Genomic DNA, 24,260 nt, shown 5'->3' with positions numbered 1-24,260 from the left:
CTTGTCGATCAATTCGGCCCTGGAAAGATTGTGCAAGGCTTAAGAGGTAGAATTTTGTTCAGCCTGGTCTGTATTTGTTAACAGGAGAGACTGCTAATACAGGGATGGGATACACTTCGATAGAAAGGGTGCAAGAATATTTGCTGATGCTATCGAGGCAGTGTTAGGTGGGTTGGAAAACTGCTAGCTTGGGGGGATACAAGGACTAATAGATTAACAGTAGCCACTGGCAGAGGTGAAAGTGATTCTTGCACTGCTTCTATTGGAATGAGCAGCAGCCTGGAAAACAAGATGCAGTGTATTTCGGAGACTGCTGGGAGTCAATGCGGTACAAGAAAACACATGGGTTGTGTTAGGGTAGCTAAGAATAGAAACAGGTGCATGTATACTTGCATGTACCCCAATGCTAGGAATTTGGTAAATAAATTTGAGGCATTTGAGGTATTGCTCAAAATCTAAGGCAGATATTGTTGGGATATTAAAGATGTGGTGTCACACAGATATAAGGAATGCAGAACTGGAATTTGGGAAGTACAATGTGTACAGAAAGGATAGATAGGAAGGGAGGAGAAGGGGTTTTGCTATTAGTTAAGAAACACATAAAATCCAAGGAAGCGAAACCAGTCGACATCGCTGAACAGTGCAGTGTCGGGTCAGTTTGGTGTGACATAAGCATTGGGAGATCAAAATTGAAAGAAGCAATGTGCTATAGGCCTCTTTGACTCTGAGTATAATAAGAAACTGTACAGGGAAATAGAGTGGGCCAGTACATCAGAGAGTCTTATAATGGGGGATTTTAATTTCCCAGATATTGACTGGAATTTGTGGGTTGGTCACTCACACACTAGCAAGGCTTTTGTGGATTTATTGGATGATTGTTTTCTACATCAGCATGTTCGGCAGGCAATTAGAGTGAGTAATTCTCTTGATCTGATTATCAGTAGTGATTCTTCATGTATTAAGAATCTGCAGAAAAAGGAACCACTAGGTCGCAATGATCACAGTGTGCTGAAGTGGAATTTATTCAAAGAAGTAACTACCATCAGGGGTAAAGGGAAGGGTTTTTCCTTTCGTAAAGGCAACTACGGTGATCTGAGACAGTATTTAAATTCTCTACAGTATGACCAACTGATGATGTTACCAAGAGCAAATTCAAAATAGGAAGCATTCAAAGAATTTATCTTAGAAGCTACTTTACATACCAACTAAAAAATATTGTTCAAGATTTAGGCCTAAATGAATGTCAGATGAACAAACTAATGAGACATATGGCAGAGAAGAAAAATGCATGGGATACATATAAATTATTGGGTGACATGGAAGCCTATAATAGATATAAGCTGGTCTGTAACCAAGTCACAAAGGAGATTAGGCAGGCAAAGGCAGATTATGAGAAATCCTTGGCAAAGGATGCAAGGAAAAACAGAAAAGAGTTCTTTACCTATGTAAACTCTAGAAGGAAAGGGATGAATCAGATTGGTCCACTGGATATTGATGGTTCAACTGTTGATGATCCTGCTCAGGTGGCTAACAAACGAAACAAGTATTTTTCATCTACCTTCACACGAGGAGTTATTCAAGAAGGGGGAATGCCAGAGGTGAAGTAAACTCTGACAGTGAGCTAGATGATTTTTTTGCAAATGTGATGATTTGCAAATGTGACCCCTATTCACAAAGGCTGACACTAGTAATTATAGACCTGTGAGTTTAACTTCTGTTTGAGGAAAATTAATGGAGGTATTGGTTAAAGAAGCACTGCAGGATCATCTAGACAAGACTTCAGTTATAGCTCGGACACAGCATGGTTTTGTTAAGGGAAAGTCTTGCCCGACCAATTTGATTGGATATTATGATGCAGTCACAAAAGAACTGGATGCAGGGAATAACTTTGATATTATATATTTGAATCTTAGAAAAGCTTTTGATAGTGTTGCACATGGAAGACTGCTGCACAAATTGGAGCAGCGTGGCATTGGAGTCAAATTGCTGCTATGGATTAAAGGGATAGTTGAGGGGGAGAAGACAGAGTGGTAATCAATGGACACTGCTCATCATGGATTAATGTTATTAGTGGAGTCCCTCAGGGTTCAGTGTTGGGTCCATTGTTGTTTACTGTATTTATAAATGATACTGATGATGATATATCAAGATTAATGTCCAAGTTTGCAGACGATACAAAGATTGGCAGGGTTGTTAAGGACACTACTGACAGTATGCAACAGGATCTAGAAAAGTTGAGCAGATGGGCTGAGAGGTGGCAAATGAAGTTTAACATTGACAAATGTAAAGTACTACATATGGGAAACAGTAACCCTAGAGCAACATATCAACTCTCAGGTACTACACTGACAGTGGTAGAGAATGAAAAGGACCTGGGGGTAATTGTGTATGCAGATATGAAGTTTTCTGAACAGTGCAGATGGGTTGCAAGAGTAACTCATGGTGTCATGTCAATGATATACAGGAATTTTTCTAGCAGGGATAAGGAGGTGATTATTCCCTTGTATAAGGCAAAGGTCAGGACACGCCTTGAGTACTGTATACAGGTCTGGAGGTCTCACTTCAAGAAGGATATAGAGCTGTTGGAATGAGTACAGACAAGGGCAACAAGATTAGTGAATGGAACAAAGGGTTGCTCTTACATTGTCTGGAGACTAGGCACCGGTGAGGTGGTCTTACAGAGGTACAGCCTTGAATGGGTTCAGCATGCTCAATGCTGATGGGATTCTTCTTGCTCAGAATAATCACCTGAGAGGGCTTAAATTCAAATTGAGGAAAGACAGATGTAGGATAGATGTGCAGAAATTTGCCTTTAGCCAGCGGGTAGTTGGTTGGTGGAACAGACTTCCATCCCTTGTTGTGGAAGTTGATAGCCCAAATAAATTTAAAGCTCAGCTGGACGGTATTTTGTACGAAAGAACGGTGAAATGAGGGTGGTGGTTTTTTTTTTTTTTTTTGATTGATGTTGCATAAGCTTTTTTTCTTGCATCATATGCCTATGCTAATATCCCCGGAGCAATATGTCCTTAGTTGCTAATGCTCCTAAAAACCAAATGACAAGCAAACAACAAGCCATACTAGCTTGTGACAGTTTTCATGTAATTGTACTCACCATATTCAAATTCTGCATCCCACGTATCTGAATAGCACCATTCCTTTGTAGAAATATCAGTGTCCATGAGGTGTTCGCAGACATTTTCTCAGATATGCCAGACAAGCTGTGCTTGCTATCTGGGAGTCTAAAACGTTGAAGAAACTGATATTCAGGTGATTCAAGTCAAGTGGACCCAATTATGGCGAAGACCGGATGGTCTGTGACAGCTAAATCCTCTGCTTACACCTTCGCAATTGTGGGACTGTTTGTAATCTTGGTTATAACCTTTATGCACAAGCATAAAGGTTATAACCAAACCTATTGGTTCAGTCAGGTGTACTAACTAACTGTACTCTCGAGGGGGCTTCCAGATCAACTGGTGTATAATCTTGCTACCTCTACCCTGCCAGATAATAACTGGGGGAGTCAGAGTAGTGTGTTTTTTTTTTTGGGGGGGGGGCTGTTGCTGAGGCCACGTTATGTCAAGGATCTGGGTATATTCTGACCATGTGTACGCCATATCCAAAATTTTCATTACTTCATACAGCATGTACCCTCTTCCCACTTTTTCAACACTTCCTAGTTCATTTCAGAAATATACGTGGTCCCAGTTCTAATCTCAGTGATGTCCATTTCCACTTTGGTCTGCCAAACCCCATGTATTTTTTTCTAACAGAATCTCAGTTATCAGTTGATTCAACTACTGCTCATCTCAGTTGCCCAAATTATTTGCTGTATGATTCCTTTCACCTCAAAGGTGGTACTTGGGCATACGTCCGTTACAGTATTCCCTATTAGACACTTGGTAATCTCTAATTTTGGAATCTCCTCTTTTTGATCTTCTCTGGTTTAAAATCTCTCTACCTCATTATGTCCAATACATCTACAGTCTTTACTGTTCACCCCAACTCCACTTATCACATGGAACTCTTTGACTTCCTCTTTTTGCAACTTGACTTTCAAGTCCAAATTTCCTAACAGTGCGGTAATTTTCCTTGGTGATTTTAATGTTCACAACTCCAGCTGGCTTCCGTTTTCTAGTCACACATACTCAGCTGGTCGAGATGCTGAGGCTTTTGCAATTACTAATGACCTCGCACAGATTGTTCATTTAACTCCCAGAATATTGGACAGTCCTAACCAGACAGCCAACACGCTTAATCTTTTTCTCACAAACAGCCATTCTAAATGTAAGGTCAAAGTGAGTGGTCCTTTAGGCACCTCAGATCACAACTTGGTGATTGTCTCTTCTCCAATGTAGCCTTTATCTCATGGCTATTCCCAACCTCTTGTTGTTTGGCATTACAGGAATGGAAAATGGGATGACATGCAAGATTTCTTTTCTTCTTTTCCTGGGTCAGATTACTGTTTCAAAACTTCTGATGTTGATGTTTGCTCAGATCGTGTCAGTGAAATTATTCTTGTATAAATGAAATCCATTATTCCACACTCCACTTTAAAATCTTGTCCTTTATCTAAACCTTGGTTTTCCAAAAAATATGCTAAGGCTGTTAAAGAGAAGATGTTGCATATGATAATTGGCTAGTTTCCAATTCTTCATTTTCATTTTCTGCCTACCCCAAAGCTTGCAACAATTGTAAAGCAGTTATTAATCAGTCCAAACTAGATTTTGAACATGCTTAGATTAGAAAACTTGCTTCTTGCCCTGATGGTAGCCGAGCATTCTGGTCTCTTGCCAGAGTTATTGGCTGCAACTTTTGTCCATCTCTACTCCCACCTCTGTTAAAACCAAATGGTTTCATTGTCACTTCAGCCAAGGATAAAGCTGACATGCTAGCATCCCATTTTTCTTCCAACTCATGTATTAATGATCTTGGTAAAAACACTTTCACCATTCCCAACACATTCCATTCAATGCCACCTGTGTGTGAGTGTGGTCTTCTTACAAAAGGATGGCTGACCGGGCTAGCCAAGTGGGTAAAGTACCTGTCCGGCAACCCAAAGGTTGCGGGTTCGATTCCCGCCTCGGGCTTGGATCAAAGTACTGCAAAAACTTTGGGAGGTGCAATATGGCCACAGAAGCCGATGCGCCAACAACTACCAAATCAAAAAAAAAAAAAAAAAAGTCAAAAGGATGTAAGAAGGATTTTGATTCTAAGAAAGCTCCAAGTCCTGATGGTATTTCTGAACTTGTTTTCAAAACCTGTGCTCCTGAACTTGCACCTGTTCTTTTTTGCCTTTTTTCACCTTCTTATTCCAAAGGTGTTTTTCCTTCTGCTTGGAAATTTGCTCATATCCAGCCAGTTCCTAAAAAGGGTGACAAATCCCTCCCATCCAATTATCATCCCATTGCAATTATTTTTACTCTTTCTTGTAATGGAGAAATCAAATAACTGCTAATTCTTAAACTTATCGAGAAACCTTCCGTCTGATCAAAGATCGCTAGTGTGGATTCCGTCAGTGTCAATCCACTGGTGATATTCTTGCTTATGTTACCCGTTTATGGACAAATTCAATGGAAATTTTTGGCGAAACACAAGCAGTTGCTCTTGATATCTCAAAGGCTGTGAATTGTGTTTGGCATAAAGGTCTTTTAAACAAGATTCCATCTTATGGTTTGCCAAAAATTTTTTTTTTTTTGTAATTGGTTATCCGATTTTCTCTCTGACCGCTCACAGAGAGTGATAGTAGATGGCTCTCTGACTTTTAACTTCTCCACTAATGATGGTATCCCCCAAGGTTCAGTTCCTGCTCCCCCATTCTTTTACTCCTATATATTAATGACCATCTTCCATTGACCAGAAATGCTATCCTTAGTTTTACTGATGATAGCACATTACATTCCAGTTTGAGAAACCTTGCCCTTCTCAATCAGCTTCAATTTCTCAAATATCCGCTACCAATTCCTTAAATGCCGATCTCCAGGTAATTCTCCAGTGGGGCAAAGACAGCTTAGTTGATTTCAATCCTTCTAAAACTCAGTCCTGTCTTATATCTCACAAAAAGGATTCTACTGCTCCTCTGCTTATCTTTGCTGATACTCCACTTTCTAGGCAAGATGTTATATCTCTTTTGGGTATTGCCCTGACTTCTAATCTCTCTTGGCACAAGCACATTACAAATATTGCTTCCTCTGTATCTAAAAAATTGGGTTTTCTCTTTCGCTCTCAGCGTTACTTTTCTTCCAAACAGCTGTTCACTCTGTACAAATCGTAAAATCTGCCCTACCATGGAATATGGTTCCCACATCTGGGGTGGTGCCCCCGAAACCTCTCTGAGGCCTCTAAATTCCATTCAAAAGAGGGTAGTTAGGTTAATTAATGATTCATCTCTAACAGAGTCTCTCCACTCTCTGTCTCATAGATGTTCTGTTTCTGCTGCAAAACCTTTTCTACAGATACTTCCATGATACTCCAATTTCCCAGTTTATTATTTTTATTATTCCCGGTGTCTCTTATAAAACCGTCCGAATATGTGTGGCCAACATCCATTTACTGTCCAACTTCAATCTCACAGAACCAACTTTTCATCTTCTTCATTTATTCATTCAGCTTCCGTTTTCTGGAACAACCTTCCTTCATTCGCATTTCCTGAAAATTAGTCTATAGAAGTTCAAGTCTAATGTCAACAAACATCTTCTTACATCTTCTCAACCTCCAAGCTTGCACAGTACTAAGTACTATAGGTTCTAATACCTCTTGTGCTTCAGGTTTTCATAAAAAAAAAGTTTGTTTGGTGACTTAGTGAATATTTAAAATTCATCAAATTTTTTTCTATACCTCTTATTAAAACTGACAAAGGATCCACTAGGCTGCAGTTTTTATAATGGTGTGTTTTTTATTTAAAGTGCAATGATTTAAGTCACTCTGCACTTATTTAAAGTAAACAGTGATTGATGTTAATATTTTTTTTCATAATTTTTATTGGATATATACAGGGTGTCTCAAAAATATTGGTACAAACGTTTAAGGGAGGTAGGTAACATCTAAAGGAATGTGAATTATATAGGAACCCATAACCGGAAAAGTCACCATAAGTCGGTAGACGGCGCTGTTCATTGGTTTACTCATTCAAGCAGTAGTCGCTGCACAAAGAGCATGCATCAATATACGAACTGTGAGCTGGCAGACATGCACCTAGTGTATGAATTAGCAGAGGGCAATGGACGAGCCGCTCAATGAATTTATGGAGAACGCTTCACAGACAAACATGTACTGGACCACCGTCTGTTTGCACGTGTGCATCAAATTTCTGCGATTATGGATCATTTAGAGGTAATAGCTATAGTGCGGGCAGACCACGTTCGACGCGAACTCCCACCATGAAAGAAAGTGTGTTGAATGCCGTCCAGAATAATCCTACTACCAGCACACGTGCCATTGCCTCTGCCTTAGGAGTGTCTCATTGCAGTGTACAGTGTGTCTGGCACGACAATTCCTTACACCTCTTTCATCTCCAAAGGGTTCAGTTACTGCTCCCCCAAGATCATCCTGCACTTGTGGCTTTTGCACAGTGGTTTCGCCAAGAAAGTGTTGAAGACTTGAATTTTCCAGCCTATATTTTGTTCACGGATGAGGCTTGTTTCACTCGGGAAGGCTTATTCAATCAGCACACAATGCTCATGTGTGGGCTCACGAAAACCCACACGGTGTGCTCCCCCATGTGGCACAACATCGCTTCCCAATAAATGTGTGGGCACGTATGGTCGGTGACTGCTTATTCGGCCCATACCTGTTACCATCCCGCATGAACTCTGCTAAATATCGGATCTTTCTTGAACAAGTTCTACCAGGGTTACTTGACGATGTTCCAGCAAATGTGAGACACAACATTTGGTTTCAACATGGCGGGGAGCCTACCCATTATGAAAGGTGTGTTTGTGACCATTAGAACAGGCGTTTTGGGCGTCGATGGATTGGCCGTGGTAGATCTGTTTGCCTGGCCCCCACGCTCACCTGATTTATCGAGCCTTGATTTCTTTCTGTGGGGGGGGGGGGTCCTCATATCTATCATGTATGAATCGCCTGTGGAGATAGAAATGGATGTCGTGGCAAGACTCATCTGTGCTGCTGCTACTGTCAAAGAAATCCAGGTGTGTTCGACCGTGTCCGCCAATCCATGCTGCGTCGGTGTCACGTATGCATCACGTCTCATGGTGGAACCTTCGAGCATCTGTTGTAACATCATGAAATACATCCATCTCGTACTCCATTGTTAATATTATGTCAAATAAATGTTTGCCACTAATTACTGTCTTGTGTCTCATTTCTGCTTCTTGTGGCTCTGCTATTACTTTCCCGGACGTTTCCAGTTATGGGTTCCTATGCGATTCACATTCCTTTAGATGTTACCTACCTCCCCTAAACGTTTGTACCAATATTTTTGAGACACCCTGTATATGTATCCCACCCTTATCCGATGCTTGCTATTACTTCTAATCGTTTTTGCTTTACAGTTCCCTTCTCTCTAATTGCCTATCCAGTTCAGCCTATAATTTTGTTTAATTCATTGTATCATATAGGATATTCACATTCTTTCTCTTTCTCATGCCTTCTGTATCTCCAATTTTTGCATTTTGTATAATTTACACCTCCACTTTCACACATTTCAATAGATTTATTACTTCTACCTCATGTATATGTATATTATTTGATAATAGAGAGCTTTAAGTGCTCGATAATTGGTATATTCTATTATATTATGAAATCAACATGGATTACTTTTATTTTTGATATAGGATGCTTCTTTTTCAACCAACTCTCCTGGTCCAATACATTAAAAAGTATTTGTCAAGGCAATATAAAATTTATAAAAAATGTTAAACGTCTTCTCCACTGTCAGAACAATGGTGATCCAAACCCCATAGTCTCAATGTTGAGCACTCAACCCAACTCCAGTCTTCAACCACCATATCTCTGCCAGCAAGGAAAACATTACATCAATCGACATTAAAAATTAAGATTTAAAATTAAATGGTCTAAAAACCTTAGCTGCATATGGAGCAATTGTTCTCATCATTCCATAACAACATTAAAATTAAGATTTAAAATTAAATGGTCTAAAAAGTTTAGCTGCATAAGGAGCAATTTTTTTCATCATTCCTGCTCCATATGCAGCCAAGCTTTTTAGACCATTTAAAATTTTAAATCTTAATTTTAATGTTCATTGACGTAATGTTTTCCTTGCTGGCAGAGGTATGGTGGTTGTAGACCGGAGTTGGGTTGACCGCTCAATATTGAGACTGTGGGGTTTGGATCACTATTGTTCTGACAGTGAGGAAGATGTTTAACATTTTTTATAAATTTTATATCGCCTTTACAAATAATTGTTAATGCGTTGGACTAGGAGAGTTGGTTGAAAAAGAAGCATCCTATATCAAAAATAAAGGTAATCGCTGTTGATTTCATAATATATATATATTATTTATTTTATTTATTTTTTTTTTCAGCCAAATTAAATCTTACTACTAGCAAGCATTGAATAAGAAGAATTCAGACAAAACATTGTTTACTGTATACCTCTTATATTTTCTGTTTGCTAGTTAATTTTTGAGATAGCTATGACAGTTTTCAAAATTGACAATTCCCTTGGACTGTTCCCTCATAAATGCTAAAGCATATTTAATATTTTAATTATTTATATTGTTGTTTCTATGTGAGCAGTGTTGATTTTTTTTTAATGATCATCATCATTATTATTGTTGTTAATACTGAATTTTCTTTTTTTTTTTTTTTTTTAATACCAGATCTTCGTCAAGAAATGTTAATCCAGCAGTCTACTAAGCTTGTTATACAGCACCCCGACAATGACAAAAAATTTGATAAACTAGTAGAAATTGATTCAAATAAATTGAAATCTGACATTGATACTGAAATTCAAATAACTTCATTGAGAAGTAAGTGTTTTTTAATTGATTAATAGTTATCATAGTTTTCAATCTCTTGATAATTTATGTTCATGTCATGCAATTTTTTTTTTTTTTTTTTTTATATTACAAACTTCATCAGTTCAGTGATCATCTGCCTATAACAATAACACTTCAAAATTATAGAAATACGAATAAATTATAAAAATACTCCTTGGAATGTTTCTCATTACACATTCGTACATATTGAATTCATTAACTGTGCCTGTTCCTGTTTGGGTAGGAAGAAAAGGGTGACAAATCCTTCCCATCCAATTATCATCCCATTACAATTACTTCTACTCTTTCTAAAATAATAGAGAAATCAATTAATCACCAACTCTCAAAACTATTTAGAAACCTTCCATATGATCAGTATGGATTCTGTCAGTGTCTATCCACTGTTGATATTCTAGCTTATGTTACCCATTTATGGACAAATTCAATGGAAAAGTTCAGTGAAATGTAAGCAGTTGCTCTTGACATCTTAAAAACCTTTGATCATGTTTGGCATAAAGGTCTTCTGAAAAAGCTTCCATCTTATGGTTTGTGAACTGATATTTGTAATTGGTTATCCGGTTTTCTCTCTGACTACTCATTGAGAGTGAGGGTAGCTGGCTTTCTGTCTTCTAGCTTCTCCACTGATGCTGGTGTCCCCCAAGGTTCAGTTCTTTCCCCTACTCTTTTGCTCTTGTATATTAATACCTTCTACCATTGACTGGAAATCCTATGTGCTATCATCTGTTTTGCTGATGATAGCACATTACACTCCAATTTCCAGTTTGAGAAACCTTGCCCTGCTCAATCAGCTTCAACTTCTCGAATATCCACTACCAATTCCTTAAATGCCGATCTCCATGTAATTCTCCAATGGGGCAAACTCAACTAAAATTGAGTCCTGTCTTATATCACGCAAACAGGATTCTTCTGCTCCTATGCTTATCTTTGGTGATATCCTGATTTCTAGTCTAGATGATATATCTCTTTTGGGGATTACCCTGACTTCTAATCTCTCTTGGCACAAGCACATTACAAATATTGCTTACAAATATTACAAAAATCTGCATCTTAAAAACTTGGTTTTCTCTTTTGCTCTCGGCATTACTTTTCTTCCAAACAGCTGTTCACTCTGTACAAATTGCAAATCCACCCTACCATGGAATATTGTTTCCACATATGGGGCGGTTCCCCAAAACCTCTCTCAGGCTTCTAAATTCCATTCAGAAGAGGGCAGTTAGGTTAATTAATGACTCATGTCTAACAATCTCTCCCCTCTCTGTCTCATAGATGTACTGTTTCTGCTGCATGCCTTTTCTACAGATACTTCCATGGGCACTGTTCTTCTGAATTGGCTTCTGTAATTCCTGCTGTCTCCTTTAAAACCATCCGAACACCCATATACTGTCCAACTTCAAACTCGCAGAACCAACTTTTCATCTTCCTTGTTCATTCAACTACCGTTTTCTGGAACAACCTTCCTTCATACGTATTTCCTGAAAATTGGTTTACAGAAGTTCAGGTCTAATATGAACAAATATCTTCTTTCATATTCTCAACCTCCAACTCATGCATAGTACCAAGTACTGTTGGTTCTAATACCTCTCATGTGTGGGGGGTTTTCATAAAAAAAATAATAATAATAAATGAATAAAAATTAAAAAAACAGGTTTTCCCGCAAAATTTTGTTTTTATTATAGAAATCGTCCACTGTTGAGAATATATCTTCTCTAGTACACCTTTCTTTGAGTGGCCCAGAAAAAAAAAAAAAGCAAGTCTTCTTGTACTTTGTTATCAAAATAGAATCTAACAAATACCAAAAGCCTAGACATGTTAGCTACATCTGTACTTTTGTCCAACTGCAAGGCAAATTTTCCACACAGAGTTATTTGTTTTATTATCTGCATCTTTAAATCTTTTGCAAGGTATGACTTTGCCTTGTATGACTTCCATCATTCTTACTGCATCTGGCAGTACTAGGGTTTCACCAGTGGTATGCGGCTTCTTCTCTTTTGCTCTTCTGCAGTAAGGTAGGAAATCTCAAGAGACTTTGCAAACATTTGTCATTAATTTTCTTAAAGTTTTGCAAAATGACAGTCTGATATGGCATGACTTTAAATTTGTTGAAAAAATTGTACAGGTTTTTCTTCATGCTCTGGGTGCTTAGTTTTAAAATGTCTTGTCAGTTGTGATGGTTTCATGCTATCATTAGCTAATGTCTTAAGACATAGTGCACATTTGGGACATGGTTCATCGTTGATGATGATAAATGTAAAACAATTTAAAAAGTCTTCTTCTTTATCAAATTTTCTTAGAAAAGTTCACATTCAAAATTAAGTTGGCATCTTTCTTAGTTCTCAACGTGGTTGATTATATGCTTGTTCTTGGTCGTTTGCGGAAGTATCCGCAAACGGAAGTATTTGTTATGTAGAGAATACCTTTTTTATTAGAAATTGTTATCTAATTAGAAAATGAAAATGAATCTACGTTTATTTTTAATGTATTTTATTTCAAAAACACTTATTTAAATTACGTTTACACAATTTTCACCGGTAAGTATCACAAATAAAAAAACAAAATCTGTAATTTTCGTTTGCACAGTACAATTAAAAAATGTCGTATTCTCAAAGAAAACCTCACATTTGTTCAGAGCATTAAAAACTTTATCAGGAACATTTTCACAAAACTGTAGACCCATAAGGACTATTTTAAAAGCGTTAATCATTTCTTTGCGAGTTGGCTTTTCTATGGGTTGTTCTGATTTGTTTTCAGCGTCATCGTTAATTCCTTCGTGATCATGGTCGCATCTAACACTGTTCAGCAGTATTTCATCTTCATTTGGATGTTCTGTTGTAGTCAGATCTTGATCTACATAAACATAATTATCCAGTGTTATTTCATTTTCGATGTGTCCGAACGATTCTAATAATGTTCAAAAGTTTTTTTTTTTCAGTTGTGAAAGGTGTAGTTCATCTTGTTTGTCCAATTTTTGTTCGACTTCTGTATTCAATGCAAATCCCGCTTTTGAGTAACAATTTTGAATGGTGTATTCAGGGACATCTTTTTTCCAAACTTTTGCCAGTTCAGTGATGCAATCTCTAAGGTTAATTGTAACCTCCAAGTTTCTATTTTCTGATAACGCATTGACAATCTTCATTATTATTCTCTTCCAGTAATGAAATTTAAAATTTTTAATAATGCCTTGGTCCATCGGCTGAAATTTTGATGTTATGTTTGTTGGTAAAAACAACAACTTCACACTTAAGTTTGGCAGAAATACTGGCAGGATGTGCCAGACGGTTGTCAGTTATCAACATGATTTTCCTTTTTTCTTTTGTTATATGATTGTCTAGTTTTAATATCCATTCTTCAAAAATATCACTTGTCATCCATCCTTTTTTATTAAAGGTGTAGTAGTCAACTTCCAAAGATTTTGTGCCTCTAAAACATCTTGGGTTTTTTGATTTTCCAATGGCTAAAAGTCTTAATTTTTCACTTCCTGTCATATTTGCTCCAACTGGCACAGTGATTCTTTCTTTGCTTTGTTTTCTGCCAAAACATTTAAAATCCTTAAAAGCAAGTGTTCTATTCAGTAAACATTTAAAGAATAAACCCATTTCGTCAGCATTAAAAACATCCTTAGGTTCATATTCTTCCAAAATCTTCTTTAAGGTATTGTTCCTCCAACTGTTGCAGTCTTCTTCGCATACATTAACACTTTATCCACAAATAACCTTTTCCACAATTCTGTGGCACTTCTTAAATTTATCTAGCCACCCAGTGCTCGCATTAAATTCTGTATGTCCAAAGGACTGTGCAAATTTCAGAGCTTGTTGCTTAATCATTGGACCCGATATTGGTATATTCATTTCATGTATCACTTTCACCCATTTTAGAACAGCTTTATCAACATCTTCATATATACACAACTTAATTTGCTTCTTGTCTGCTCCTTCAATTGCATTTAAAATTGATTCTCGATTTTTTAAAATCATAGATGCTTGCAGGTATGCCATATTTCTCCACAATATCTTTTTACATAAAACCCTGGTCAATATCATGAAGAATCTTTGCTTTATCATTAATACTTAAACACTTTCTTTTCGAGATTGTTTCCATAAAACTTACTCAACTGCAGCTCTTGACAATACCTACACCGTAAACTTTGCTGTGCTGGCCATATAGTGAATTGCTAGTACCACCTACTCAGTGACGTTTGCTTGCCAATTCAACAGTATCACGTGACCTTTCGTATCAATCACTTTGAAGAAATATACGACTTTGTGAATTTCCTTTATTCTGCTTTCATTCATATGAAAGAAAGAAAATTTATGGGTAATGTATGCTGTATGTTACTTTTCAGAAAAAAAAAAAAAAAAATACCAGAGCATATAGCCTATGTGATTGATGACAAATTGTTATAAAAGAACAAAATTAAAAAAAAAAAAAAAAAAATTCATGAAACCATCTACTGGGAGTTCAGTTAGATGAGAATGGACATATCGTATAATGATTGACAGGAAGGTCACATGGTACGGTTGAGGTGAGAAGCGAATATCACTCAGTAGGCGTTACTAAAAACCGACTATGGTAGCATTCTGTGTATTGCAGCCGCAACATGCTAAAGGTTTAACGCAGCGAATTTCATTTTCCCCTTAGCCAACATCAATTTACAAATATACCCTATTTATTGTAAAGTTTATGACCACTATTAAGAAAACCCATTTGGTTTTATAACTGTAACAAAAATGAAACAAAGACGCTCCTACGGGCGTCAATGGCCACAAGTGTTCACTAAAAGGATGATTAATTCCAGATGCTAATGCGCAATTTCGGAGGGAAGGAGGCCGTATATTTGAGCGCCTGTTTAGCAGTAAATGCTTGAAAATCTTCAAAAATGCTTTTACTAATTTTTTAAATTCGTTATAGAAATACTAACACTTCGCTATATGGGGTTAATTTTACATGCAATTTCGTTTCAATGTGCAATGTTTTGCAAAAAAATTTGTAATATAGAGAAATTCATTAAATAGAAGTTCATAATAGAGAAGTTCCGCTGTATATACAAGTACAAAGTATGTTGAGGGTCAAACGGCACCAGGAATTTCTCCCATCTCCCCGAGTTTTCGCTGTATTGAGGGACAGCACTCTGTCAAGACCAGAGATTTAAAAGTGTGTGGATCATGTGTTGTGTAGTATGTTGTGCCCATTGTTCTTCTGGCCTATTGGCCGTCGAGCCCCTGATGGGACCTGACGTTGTCCATAATATGCCAACGAGGAGGCTGGCCAGGTGTACCTTGAAATTTATTATACTCTGGCACATCCCGCCGCCTAATTTCTTGGGAGTTCAGCGGCTGGGTCCTATAAAAAAAAAAAAAAAAAAAAAAGGATAATCGCGGTGGCATAATTGCAAAATCGCTATTACGAGATAGTCTGTGGGATTTGTTCCCCGAAATTACCATAGGGTTGTACGCTAAAATGACAAGTTCTAAAGGCCTAATGGGGCGGGCAATAATTTTGGTGTTAATTTAAATTTGGATGTGTGGGGCTTTCGCGGTGTATAGTCAAAGAGAAGGGTAGGGTGACTGAAGGCTGGGGGGGAAGAAAGAGAAGTAAGGGGCCGATAGGGTAGATGGCCCCTGCAGTCAGTGGGGCATGCCCATGCCTCACCAGAGGGAAAGGGGGATGGCAGGAGGAGGAGGAAAAGACAGCGAGCCATCTCCCCCCCCCACCACCACCACCACCACCACCACCACCAAGGAATAGGAGTGAAAGCAGGCTGGTCAAGGCTACCAGCCCAGATCGCCATATGGCTAGGTGGCAGCAATGTGCTGCAGTCATTTCTCTGAGCCCTTGCATGGTAGTCTTGTTGTCTTGATCAGGTTGTCAAATGCCTGTGCTGGATGAGGTTGTCTAATCGGGTTGTCACTGTGATTTCTTTTTTATTATTTTTATTTATTTATTTGTTTATTTTATTATTATTCTTATTTTTTTTTATTTATTTTTTTTTTTTTTAAGTTGGTCACTTCTAGGTCAAGTCAGGTCCAGTTACCTTATTCATGCCATGCTCATGTATTGAATGAGATTGTCACGTCAGGTGGATAAATCTGTTGGTAGTCATAGAGATTGTGACTTCAGGTAGACTCAGTTTTGAAGTTTAATTCCTTGGTTGTTTCACCCTGGTGTCAGTTCATCATCTGGAAAGGTTTCCCTGGTTGTGTAGAAATTCTCCTGGTCTGCACGGCATGGTTGTTTACTGCAGTGGTTGAGGCTGTGGGAGCATTCTTCTCCTTGTGAAGAGGTCCTGGGCCAGCTGCGCGAATGCCTTGTATGTGTCAACTTCAGTTATGGCGAGGTCTTCTTGATTACAGAGGTTAAACTGTGTTCTAGTAATGAACCTGCAATAGAGGTCCTCATATAGTGGCCAACTGTACATTAGGTGCTTTCACGTTCACCACAGAGGCAAAACGGAGTATCACTCAGTCCAAATCCTTGTAGTTTGTCTCTAATGGCCCTGTGTCCCGTCAGCAGGTAGGTGGTGTAGAGTCCTGGTGAGAGCCACGGTGGATAATTCGGGTATACCAGTCGTATGTTGGGTAGAAATTTTCTAGTTATTGCGCCTTTGCTGGAGGTATCCCAGCGGGCCTGCCAAGTTTGTTGGAGGTAAGCGGAGAAACGTTTTCTTTCTATTTGGGATCATTTGACAGATCTGCAGTGTAGTCGAGGCATGTTGCCATTCTGCCTTTGGTCAGTTGATAGAGTAGCCCATGCTTAACAATCTCCAGGTCCAGAAGGAGGGATCCCGTTAGGGTCTGGAGTGCGTGGGTACTTAGTGTTACATGCTCTCGAGATGGTTATGAGTATGTGTCGCTGCATAGTCTCAGATTTTTTCCGGTTCACTGCAGTGGTAGCCTTGCTATACGTGCCTCTAATTTTCTTCCGTAAGTGCACTATATGTGGTGTAAAGCTCAGGCTCTTGTCTAGTACGACTCCAAGGTGCTTTAATTCGGTGGTAAGCTTAATTGTGTTACCTTGTATCTTGATTTGAGGGGTTGTCTGGTGTCTAGGGCTCCTTTTAATAATATAGATCTTGTCTTCGAGGATGAGATCTTCAAGTTATTTTTGTTAGCCCAGTCCTCTAGAGTTTCTATTGCTCTGTTGGCGGTGTTCTCCAGTTGATGGAGAACCCCCCAGGCAGCATCAGAACCACATCATCTGCATAGGCTAGGGGAGCGACGTTGCCGAGTTCCAGGTTCAAAAAGCCGTCTAGAACCAAGTTCCATAGGAGTGGACCCAGGACTGTATATAGTGGAACTTCTCTATTATGAAGCTCCATATATGCAAATAACGAGTTCCTCTATATGCAAATAACGAGTTCCTCTATATGCAAATAACAAGTTCTGCAAGTAACGACAGCCAATGGACAAATACAGCTATGATGCTCGTGGCAGCGGTACAGCTCAGCGTTAGCCGCAAGCACAATCCATCCTTTCTTGATCTACATTTGTTCAGTAAATTAAATGAGGATGGAAGATATACGCTGAGCCTTAAGCAAGAATGTGGCTGCTTCGTTTAAGACATGGGCAAAACCAGCAGCATGATAGAATAACGCCACATATTGAAGTATTAAAAAAACATTTATAATTTTTTATTTTCAGTTAAGTTTCAAAAAACTAAAGTTTTCATAATTAATAAATATTGATTTATTGTGGATTATCTTTCACACCCAACTTTGGAGACCACTGTTCTAGGCTACTGCCTGCAGTAAAAACACTGCAAGAATCACTTTCACATCTACCTGCAGCTGCTGTCTGTTAGTTGTATATCGCCCAAAGCTAGCAGTTTTCTGATCCTCCAGCACTGCCTCTATAACATCAGAAAATGTTTTGCATTCCCCTCTATTTAAGTGTATCCCATCCCTGTAAAAACACTCTTCCTCGTTAACAAGCACTGACCATGATAAGAAAAATTCTTCCGACAAACTTTGCAGTGTCTCTAGGGCCAAATTGAATGGCAAGGCTCTCCTCATATACTCCTCTTATCATTTCTCGGTGGAATTGCAGACATTTTCAAATGTTATCTCAACTTTTTCTCAACGTAACTCTGTACTTGTTAAGTAAATCCTCAGATCTCCTATCCTTAATATCTTTAGTACCAACATTTACAGCAGTATTACCTACTATCAATTATCAATGGCCCTTCTAACAGTAGGATCATTGGTAATAGCCATTTCCTGTGGGACTAGCGCTTTCTTCCACAAAGTGGAAGAAAGCGCTAGTCCCACAGGAAATGCCGTGTGATGTACAAGTGTAGTTTCATTGTGCCGTGTGATGTACAAGTGTAGTTTCCGGCATTGTGCTAGCTTGATCAATCCCCATTTGTTAATTTCTTCAAGGGCATCCACCTGTTCCTCAAGCCCTCATATAAGTTCCTCGGAAGAATGTTGAATTGGAACTTATCTACCAACATTATTCGCAACAAAAGCATACAAAAATATTCTCAATGCTAAATCATAACCTACTACAGATAACTCTGAAAAAAGATGACAGGTGGCAAACTAAATGTATGATTCACAAGAGAATACCACCTCTCCTGAGAATCATCAAAACATATTCTCTAGTTTGAGCTTTTTGCTTTTCTGCTCTTGTTTGAAGCATGGTTTTAATTTTCATTTAACAAGTGAACTGCATTATGATGTGCATGTGTGTGTGTGTCATGGGGTTTTTAATCTCTTAGAGTGGGAACCATCTGACTTCAGAATAATTTTCTTTAGATATGGCAGAAGAAAATTCTGCTATTTTTGTCAAGCAACCTTCACCAGCAGGTGGCTAATTCAGATATGGTGAAAGAAAAGCCCCAAAATATCTGTTTTCCCTCCAATCCAGATTAACTGAGTCCTGTAGTTTCAATCCTGGAAGATCATCAGAATAAGAATCAGTTAAGTGTTAATTTAAAAATACCGCACGAAGTAGGACATATGATTATAATACTATTCCCAGATTATGCAACAGCAGTATCTATACTCTTACATTTCTAAATACAAAAGCCTATTTATTTACTACAGTGTAATGCACTATAATTTACTAATTACAAGATGCAGTAATTGCACCAAAATTACCAGTAATAATGGCACTGTTAACAGTAAGTTGTAGCTTATGAAATCCATAGCTTAATCCAAAAATAAGCTAACATCCATGGTTAGGACATTTAAACGTATTTTACTAAGCACAATTAAATTAAGTAAAAAAAAAGTCAATTTTCCAAAACTTATCACGAATATTCGGTAACCACATACAGTAGCCTTGAGCTCAGTCTGCCCCAGACAGATTATGGAGCAACAAAAACAACAGGCATTAATGAAATGCATGCAGGGAGAAAGAAAAGATAATGATATCAATGAAAATGGGCCATTTTTGATTGCTAGAGATGGCAGTAATCAGTGTAATTCCAGGCTATATCTCATTGTGGTGATCTTTTTATAATAATAATAATAACGTACAAATTAGTGCAAAAGCATCATATTAGTATGCAGCTAAACTCTGAATTAGCAAAAATATACAAAAGCGGCATTGGTTAAGTTATATCTCATTACTTGTACATTGTCTAAATCTCTTGCGGCCTGAGGCTAAAGCCCTTGACATATTTCGATAATAATAATAAAAATTTTTTTTTTTTAAATCAAAAGCAGCTTGCTCTCTTGGTGCTAGCATAGGAAAATCTTGTACGATTCCTTCGGGAAAACTGTCTAGTACTTAGTGTTGATAATGTGCCTAAAAACTGGAGTAGCAAAGTATTAAAAGAAGAGTTGAGCACTTGGTAGTAATAGGCTGTTCTTTTCATCTTATTAATTTGTGTACAAAAAAGGAGCTGCACTCTATGAAAGTGGATAAATACTTGTTAGACATTTACCGTTATCTAGAAAGAATTGCCAAAAAGAAAGATAGATTTAAAAAATTAACTATCACAAAGTGAAAAAGACTGTAAATTTTATATATATATATATATATGTGTGTGTGTGTTGGCTGTCTTTGGTTAAATATGTTAACTAGACTGGTAGAACAGTGGCAACCTTTGACAAGTCTGTTTAAAGAAATAGAAGTTGAAAAATACAAGTGATCACTAGTGAGTGGCACTGTTGCATATCCGAATCCAATTCATGATCCAAAATAAGGTTGAAGAAGAGAAATTAATGAACTCCTCAAGAAAAAGAATTGCTAAATCACAGACTTCTTGTGAAAGCAATTGCTGAAACAGGCCAAACAAGCTGAGCATGTTTGGCATGTTTTAGGACTGGTCATGTTATCCCTACTTATATGGCACCTCCGTAGCCAGGAGCAGTAGTGCAAAGCACACGCTTCTTGATTAGACTGGGGTTTGAGCCCGTGACCACCAAATACGGAGGATGCAGAAAGGTCAAGGAATGATACCGCATATCCCCGGAGCAATATGGCCTTAGTTACTAATGCTTCTAAACACCAAATAACAAACAAACGAACCTTACTTATATAGAAAGTCTGTTCATGTTCCACTCTTCTGGCTTGAATAAAACAGTGTGCTTGTTTCTCTTAAATTTTATGCCAACATTTGAAAATCCAAACACAGCTTTTGGATACAGTGTACCTAACGTTCATGTACTGAGTTCATGACTCCTAGATAACATTAAAGAATGTTAAGTACAGATTTATTTCACTAAAAATTTTCAAAAGAATTTTTACTGCCAAGGTTGTGAAGCGTCTGAAACAAGAGATTCTGTTCTTTGGGTCATTGAAGAAGTACTTTTTGCTGCAAGTAATTACATGGTGTATAAGGTCCCATTGAAAATTGACATTCTTTTAAGTTCCAAGGTTGCATAAGTTTAATGATGACACCAGTATTTCTTGATGTCATTAAAGTAGTAGATAAAGAAACTAGTGTTAGTATTAGTGGGAAATGAGGCAAGAAAGCAAGCTTAAAGCATCATCCAAAAAAAAAATCACACATCACTGCCCAACTACCCACTTCCACAAGAGATGGAAGTTAGTTCCAACTATCAACCATCTGATGGCCTAAGGCAAACTTCTGTACGTCTGTATCAGCATTGAGCTTCTCAATCCATTCAAAGCCTTAAACACCTCAGTCAGCTCACCTTGTAGGTGCCTAGTCTCCAGACACTACATTTAAGTGTCTCAGGATGTATATGCAGTACTCAAGATGTGGCCTGATCATTGCCTTGTACATAGTTTAATGTTGTTTGTCAAAGGCCACAGGCGGTCTCACCCAACTCCATTTTGTAGCAATGCATCACAATACAAACTCTAAGGGCCAGATGGTGTGGATTAGGTTAGTGTAGGGTTGTGCTGGTCTGTTGTTCATCCAGCCACTAAGCCTACGGGCCTGTGGAACACTACTGACCCCTAGTTACCGTATATATACGTGAGGAGGTTGGCCAATTATAACACGAAGGGGACAAACCCCGACATCACCTGAGCTTACCCAGGAAGGGTTAAAAAAAAAAAGCAGTTTTTAATAGAAAGGAGCACAGAGGAGGACAGATCAGTTTGGACGATAGATGAAGCCTAAGATGGTGGATGATGAGATGACTCCCACCAGGAATTTGAAGAGTGGGAGACAGGGTGGACTTCCCTGCAGAGAAAATGACTGGGGGAGGGACTGATAAGAACAGCATTGGATGGTGTAAAGTGTATTTAGGGCACCAGGAGTTTCCCCATCCGCATAGTTTATCTTGTCAGGTGATACAGTACGCTGTAAAAGCCAGAGACTTAAAAGTTGTATGGATATTGTGATGTGTAGTGTCATGTATCACTGTTCCTCTTTGTCATCTATCATTGTTCTATCGTTGAAAGTGGGGCAACGTCTGGCTGAGGCCAGACGTTGCCCCACTTTCACCCCCGTGGAGGCAGACCAAGCACCCATCTCTGCATAGTACTGGCACTGTGGCAATAAATTACATTATTTGCATAATCATAAGTTATTTCCACAGCGCCACTACTCAGCTCTACTGTACTGTATAAAAGCAAAGCACTCTTCAAAATCATGCAGTAGATGTTTGCCTGCACTACACAGCAATGCCAACAATGTTGCAGGAAAAGGCTCTATTAGTGAAGCTGTACTATCAGAACAGCAACAATGCAGCTGCGGCTATCAGAGAATTCCAGCATCAGAAGTACATAAGGCGTGGACTTATGACTGTTTGCACTGTCCACAAAATGATTGCGAAATTTTAAGCAACAGAACATCTTGGTTTCAACCAGGTAGAGTTAAAAAAAAAAATGAGTAGCCTCCTCTCGTGTAATGTTGTGGATTTATCAAGTCAATCTCCATGTGGTAACACAAGTGTACCAACTGTTTCTCATGAAGTGGACATGCCGTATGCCACTGTAAGCCTAGTAATACGTCACGTGTTGCGGTACTATCCTTATAAGATGCCCATGCTACAGCAGCTAAAGCATGGTGATGCAGATATTCATTTCACGTACGCACTTCAGTTTCTGGCGCAAATGACAGTGGATATCACTTGGCCATGGAACATCCTTTGGAGTGATGAAGCCCATTTCTGCTTAAATGGACAAGTGAATACACACAGTTGTCACATTTTGGCAACAGAAAACCCTCTAGTTTCCTATTGGAAACTCGAGGGTTTTTTGTATCATAATATCCAAGAGGTCCCATTGTATTCTCCAAAAGTGACTGTGTGGTAATTGGGCTATATTTTTTTGAACAGGTACCACCAACTGGACCCCGCACCTGAGCCATCACTGGACAGCGATATTATGAAATGTTGGCAAATTTCACAATACCAAAGCTGTAACAACCTGGGTGCCTTAAGGATACCATATTCATGCAACATTGTGTGCCACTCCACATCTACTGTTGTGTCCAAAGATTGCTAAGCCAACACTTTACAGATGAACGACTCATCAGCCGTTGTTTCCAGACATCTTGGCCGGCCTGATCACTGGACCTCACCACTTGCGACCTCTGGTTGTGGGGTTTTTTGAAGATCCAGGTGTATCAGCAAAGATGTCAAACTCTGGTAGATCTGAAAGACAGTATTAGATGTCATGTGCTGGCTATTCCAGTTGACATGTTACATTCTGCTGTAGAAAATGCTGTTCTTCGAATGGAAACTGTTAGTGACCAAAATGGAGGACACATTGAACAGTTGTAGTGCAGTTCAACTGGCTTGTATTGCCACAGCGCCATATAGTGACAAATTTTGTAACTAATTTTTTTTTCCCATAAATGGCAAGTGCCATTTATTGGAAAAATTCTTTATTGTACTTGTGGTCCAAATTTCTCTTCAGTACGAGCCTTAGAACTTGCTCCAGAGCCCTCTACATAGGAATACTTTAATTTTAACAACCCTGTATGTGCACATAAAAATATGCACATGTACACACATACAGAAATGCATGCACGCGTAGTGAGGATAGCGCTAGATTTTAGGACCGAATTGGTGGACGAAGGTGATTTAGTTGTGATTAAGTTGGAAGGTGTGGGTAATCACTTCTGTACAGATAGGGGGGGAGACTGAAGGCTGGAGAGGGAGATAGACAGAAGCATGGAGTCAATAGGCAAGGTGGCTCCAGATATCAGGGAGGCATGCTGATGCCCCACCAGGAAGGAACGTGGGGGGGCAGTGTAGGAGGAGAGGAAACAGGAAGGACCATCTGCCCTGCATGGGGAAGGGGAGGACTAGTGGCCAGCAAGGGAGCCGGTTCAGATCGCCTGTACGGTACATTGGCAGTAGCTGCTGGTTGACAGCCAGTAGGTCATCGTGACTAGGACAGCATCCCAGTCTTGGTTTCCAAGTTGTTAGGGTCATTCGTGGGAGGAGTCCCATCCAAGGTTCATAGTCGTGAAGGCTCACTGATGTAAAACCTAAACCACGCAGTGGGAGGCCACGCCAGAGGGGTTTCATTTACTTTGATGTCTGGTCCAGTTTAGGTTTTGGAAGAAGATCCCATTTGTGTTTGATTTCCACAGGTCAACTTGGTGTGGTCAGTTCCTTTGGCATATGAGTGGTGACATTTTCTTTTGGAGAATCAACGTTATGTGGTAATCTTGCCCTTCGTCTCTCAAAGAGGTTGTGGGTAAATTTTGTAAAGGCATATGTTTCTTTTGATTCCAGAAGACATTGCTCCTGATCCTTTGGGTTGAAATGGATGGTTGCGATCAATATACAGCACAGGTCGTCATACAGTGGACAGTTGTACATTATGTGTTCCCAGGAGGAGGTGCATGGGAACCTATGTACCTCCTCCAGGAGGAGGCCACAGAAGCATAGCGGGTCATCAGTCAAGC

At 38.9% G+C, this 24,260-nt stretch overlaps 1 protein-coding gene across 1 annotated transcript in view; it reads left to right on the top strand.

Annotated features, from left to right (window-relative positions):
- LOC150083111 (nuclear distribution protein nudE-like 1-A) overlaps window positions 1–24,260 on the top strand; it is a 246,800-nt gene that overhangs the window by 134,816 nt on the left and 87,724 nt on the right. The window contains exon 7 of the mRNA XM_090378392.1: window positions 9,801–9,950. Within this exon, the coding sequence (XP_090234518.1) occupies window positions 9,801–9,950 (150 nt within the window). The remainder of the gene's footprint in view (window positions 1–9,800; window positions 9,951–24,260) is intronic.

Source organism: Mastigoproctus giganteus, chromosome 7 (assembly GCF_048544385.1).
Source record: "Mastigoproctus giganteus isolate SK-2022 chromosome 7, ASM4854438v1, whole genome shotgun sequence".
NCBI lineage: Eukaryota > Metazoa > Arthropoda > Arachnida > Uropygi > Thelyphonidae > Mastigoproctus > Mastigoproctus giganteus.
The sequence above is the reverse complement of the archived record's forward strand: the minus strand, read 5'-3'. Positions and strand labels throughout refer to the sequence as shown.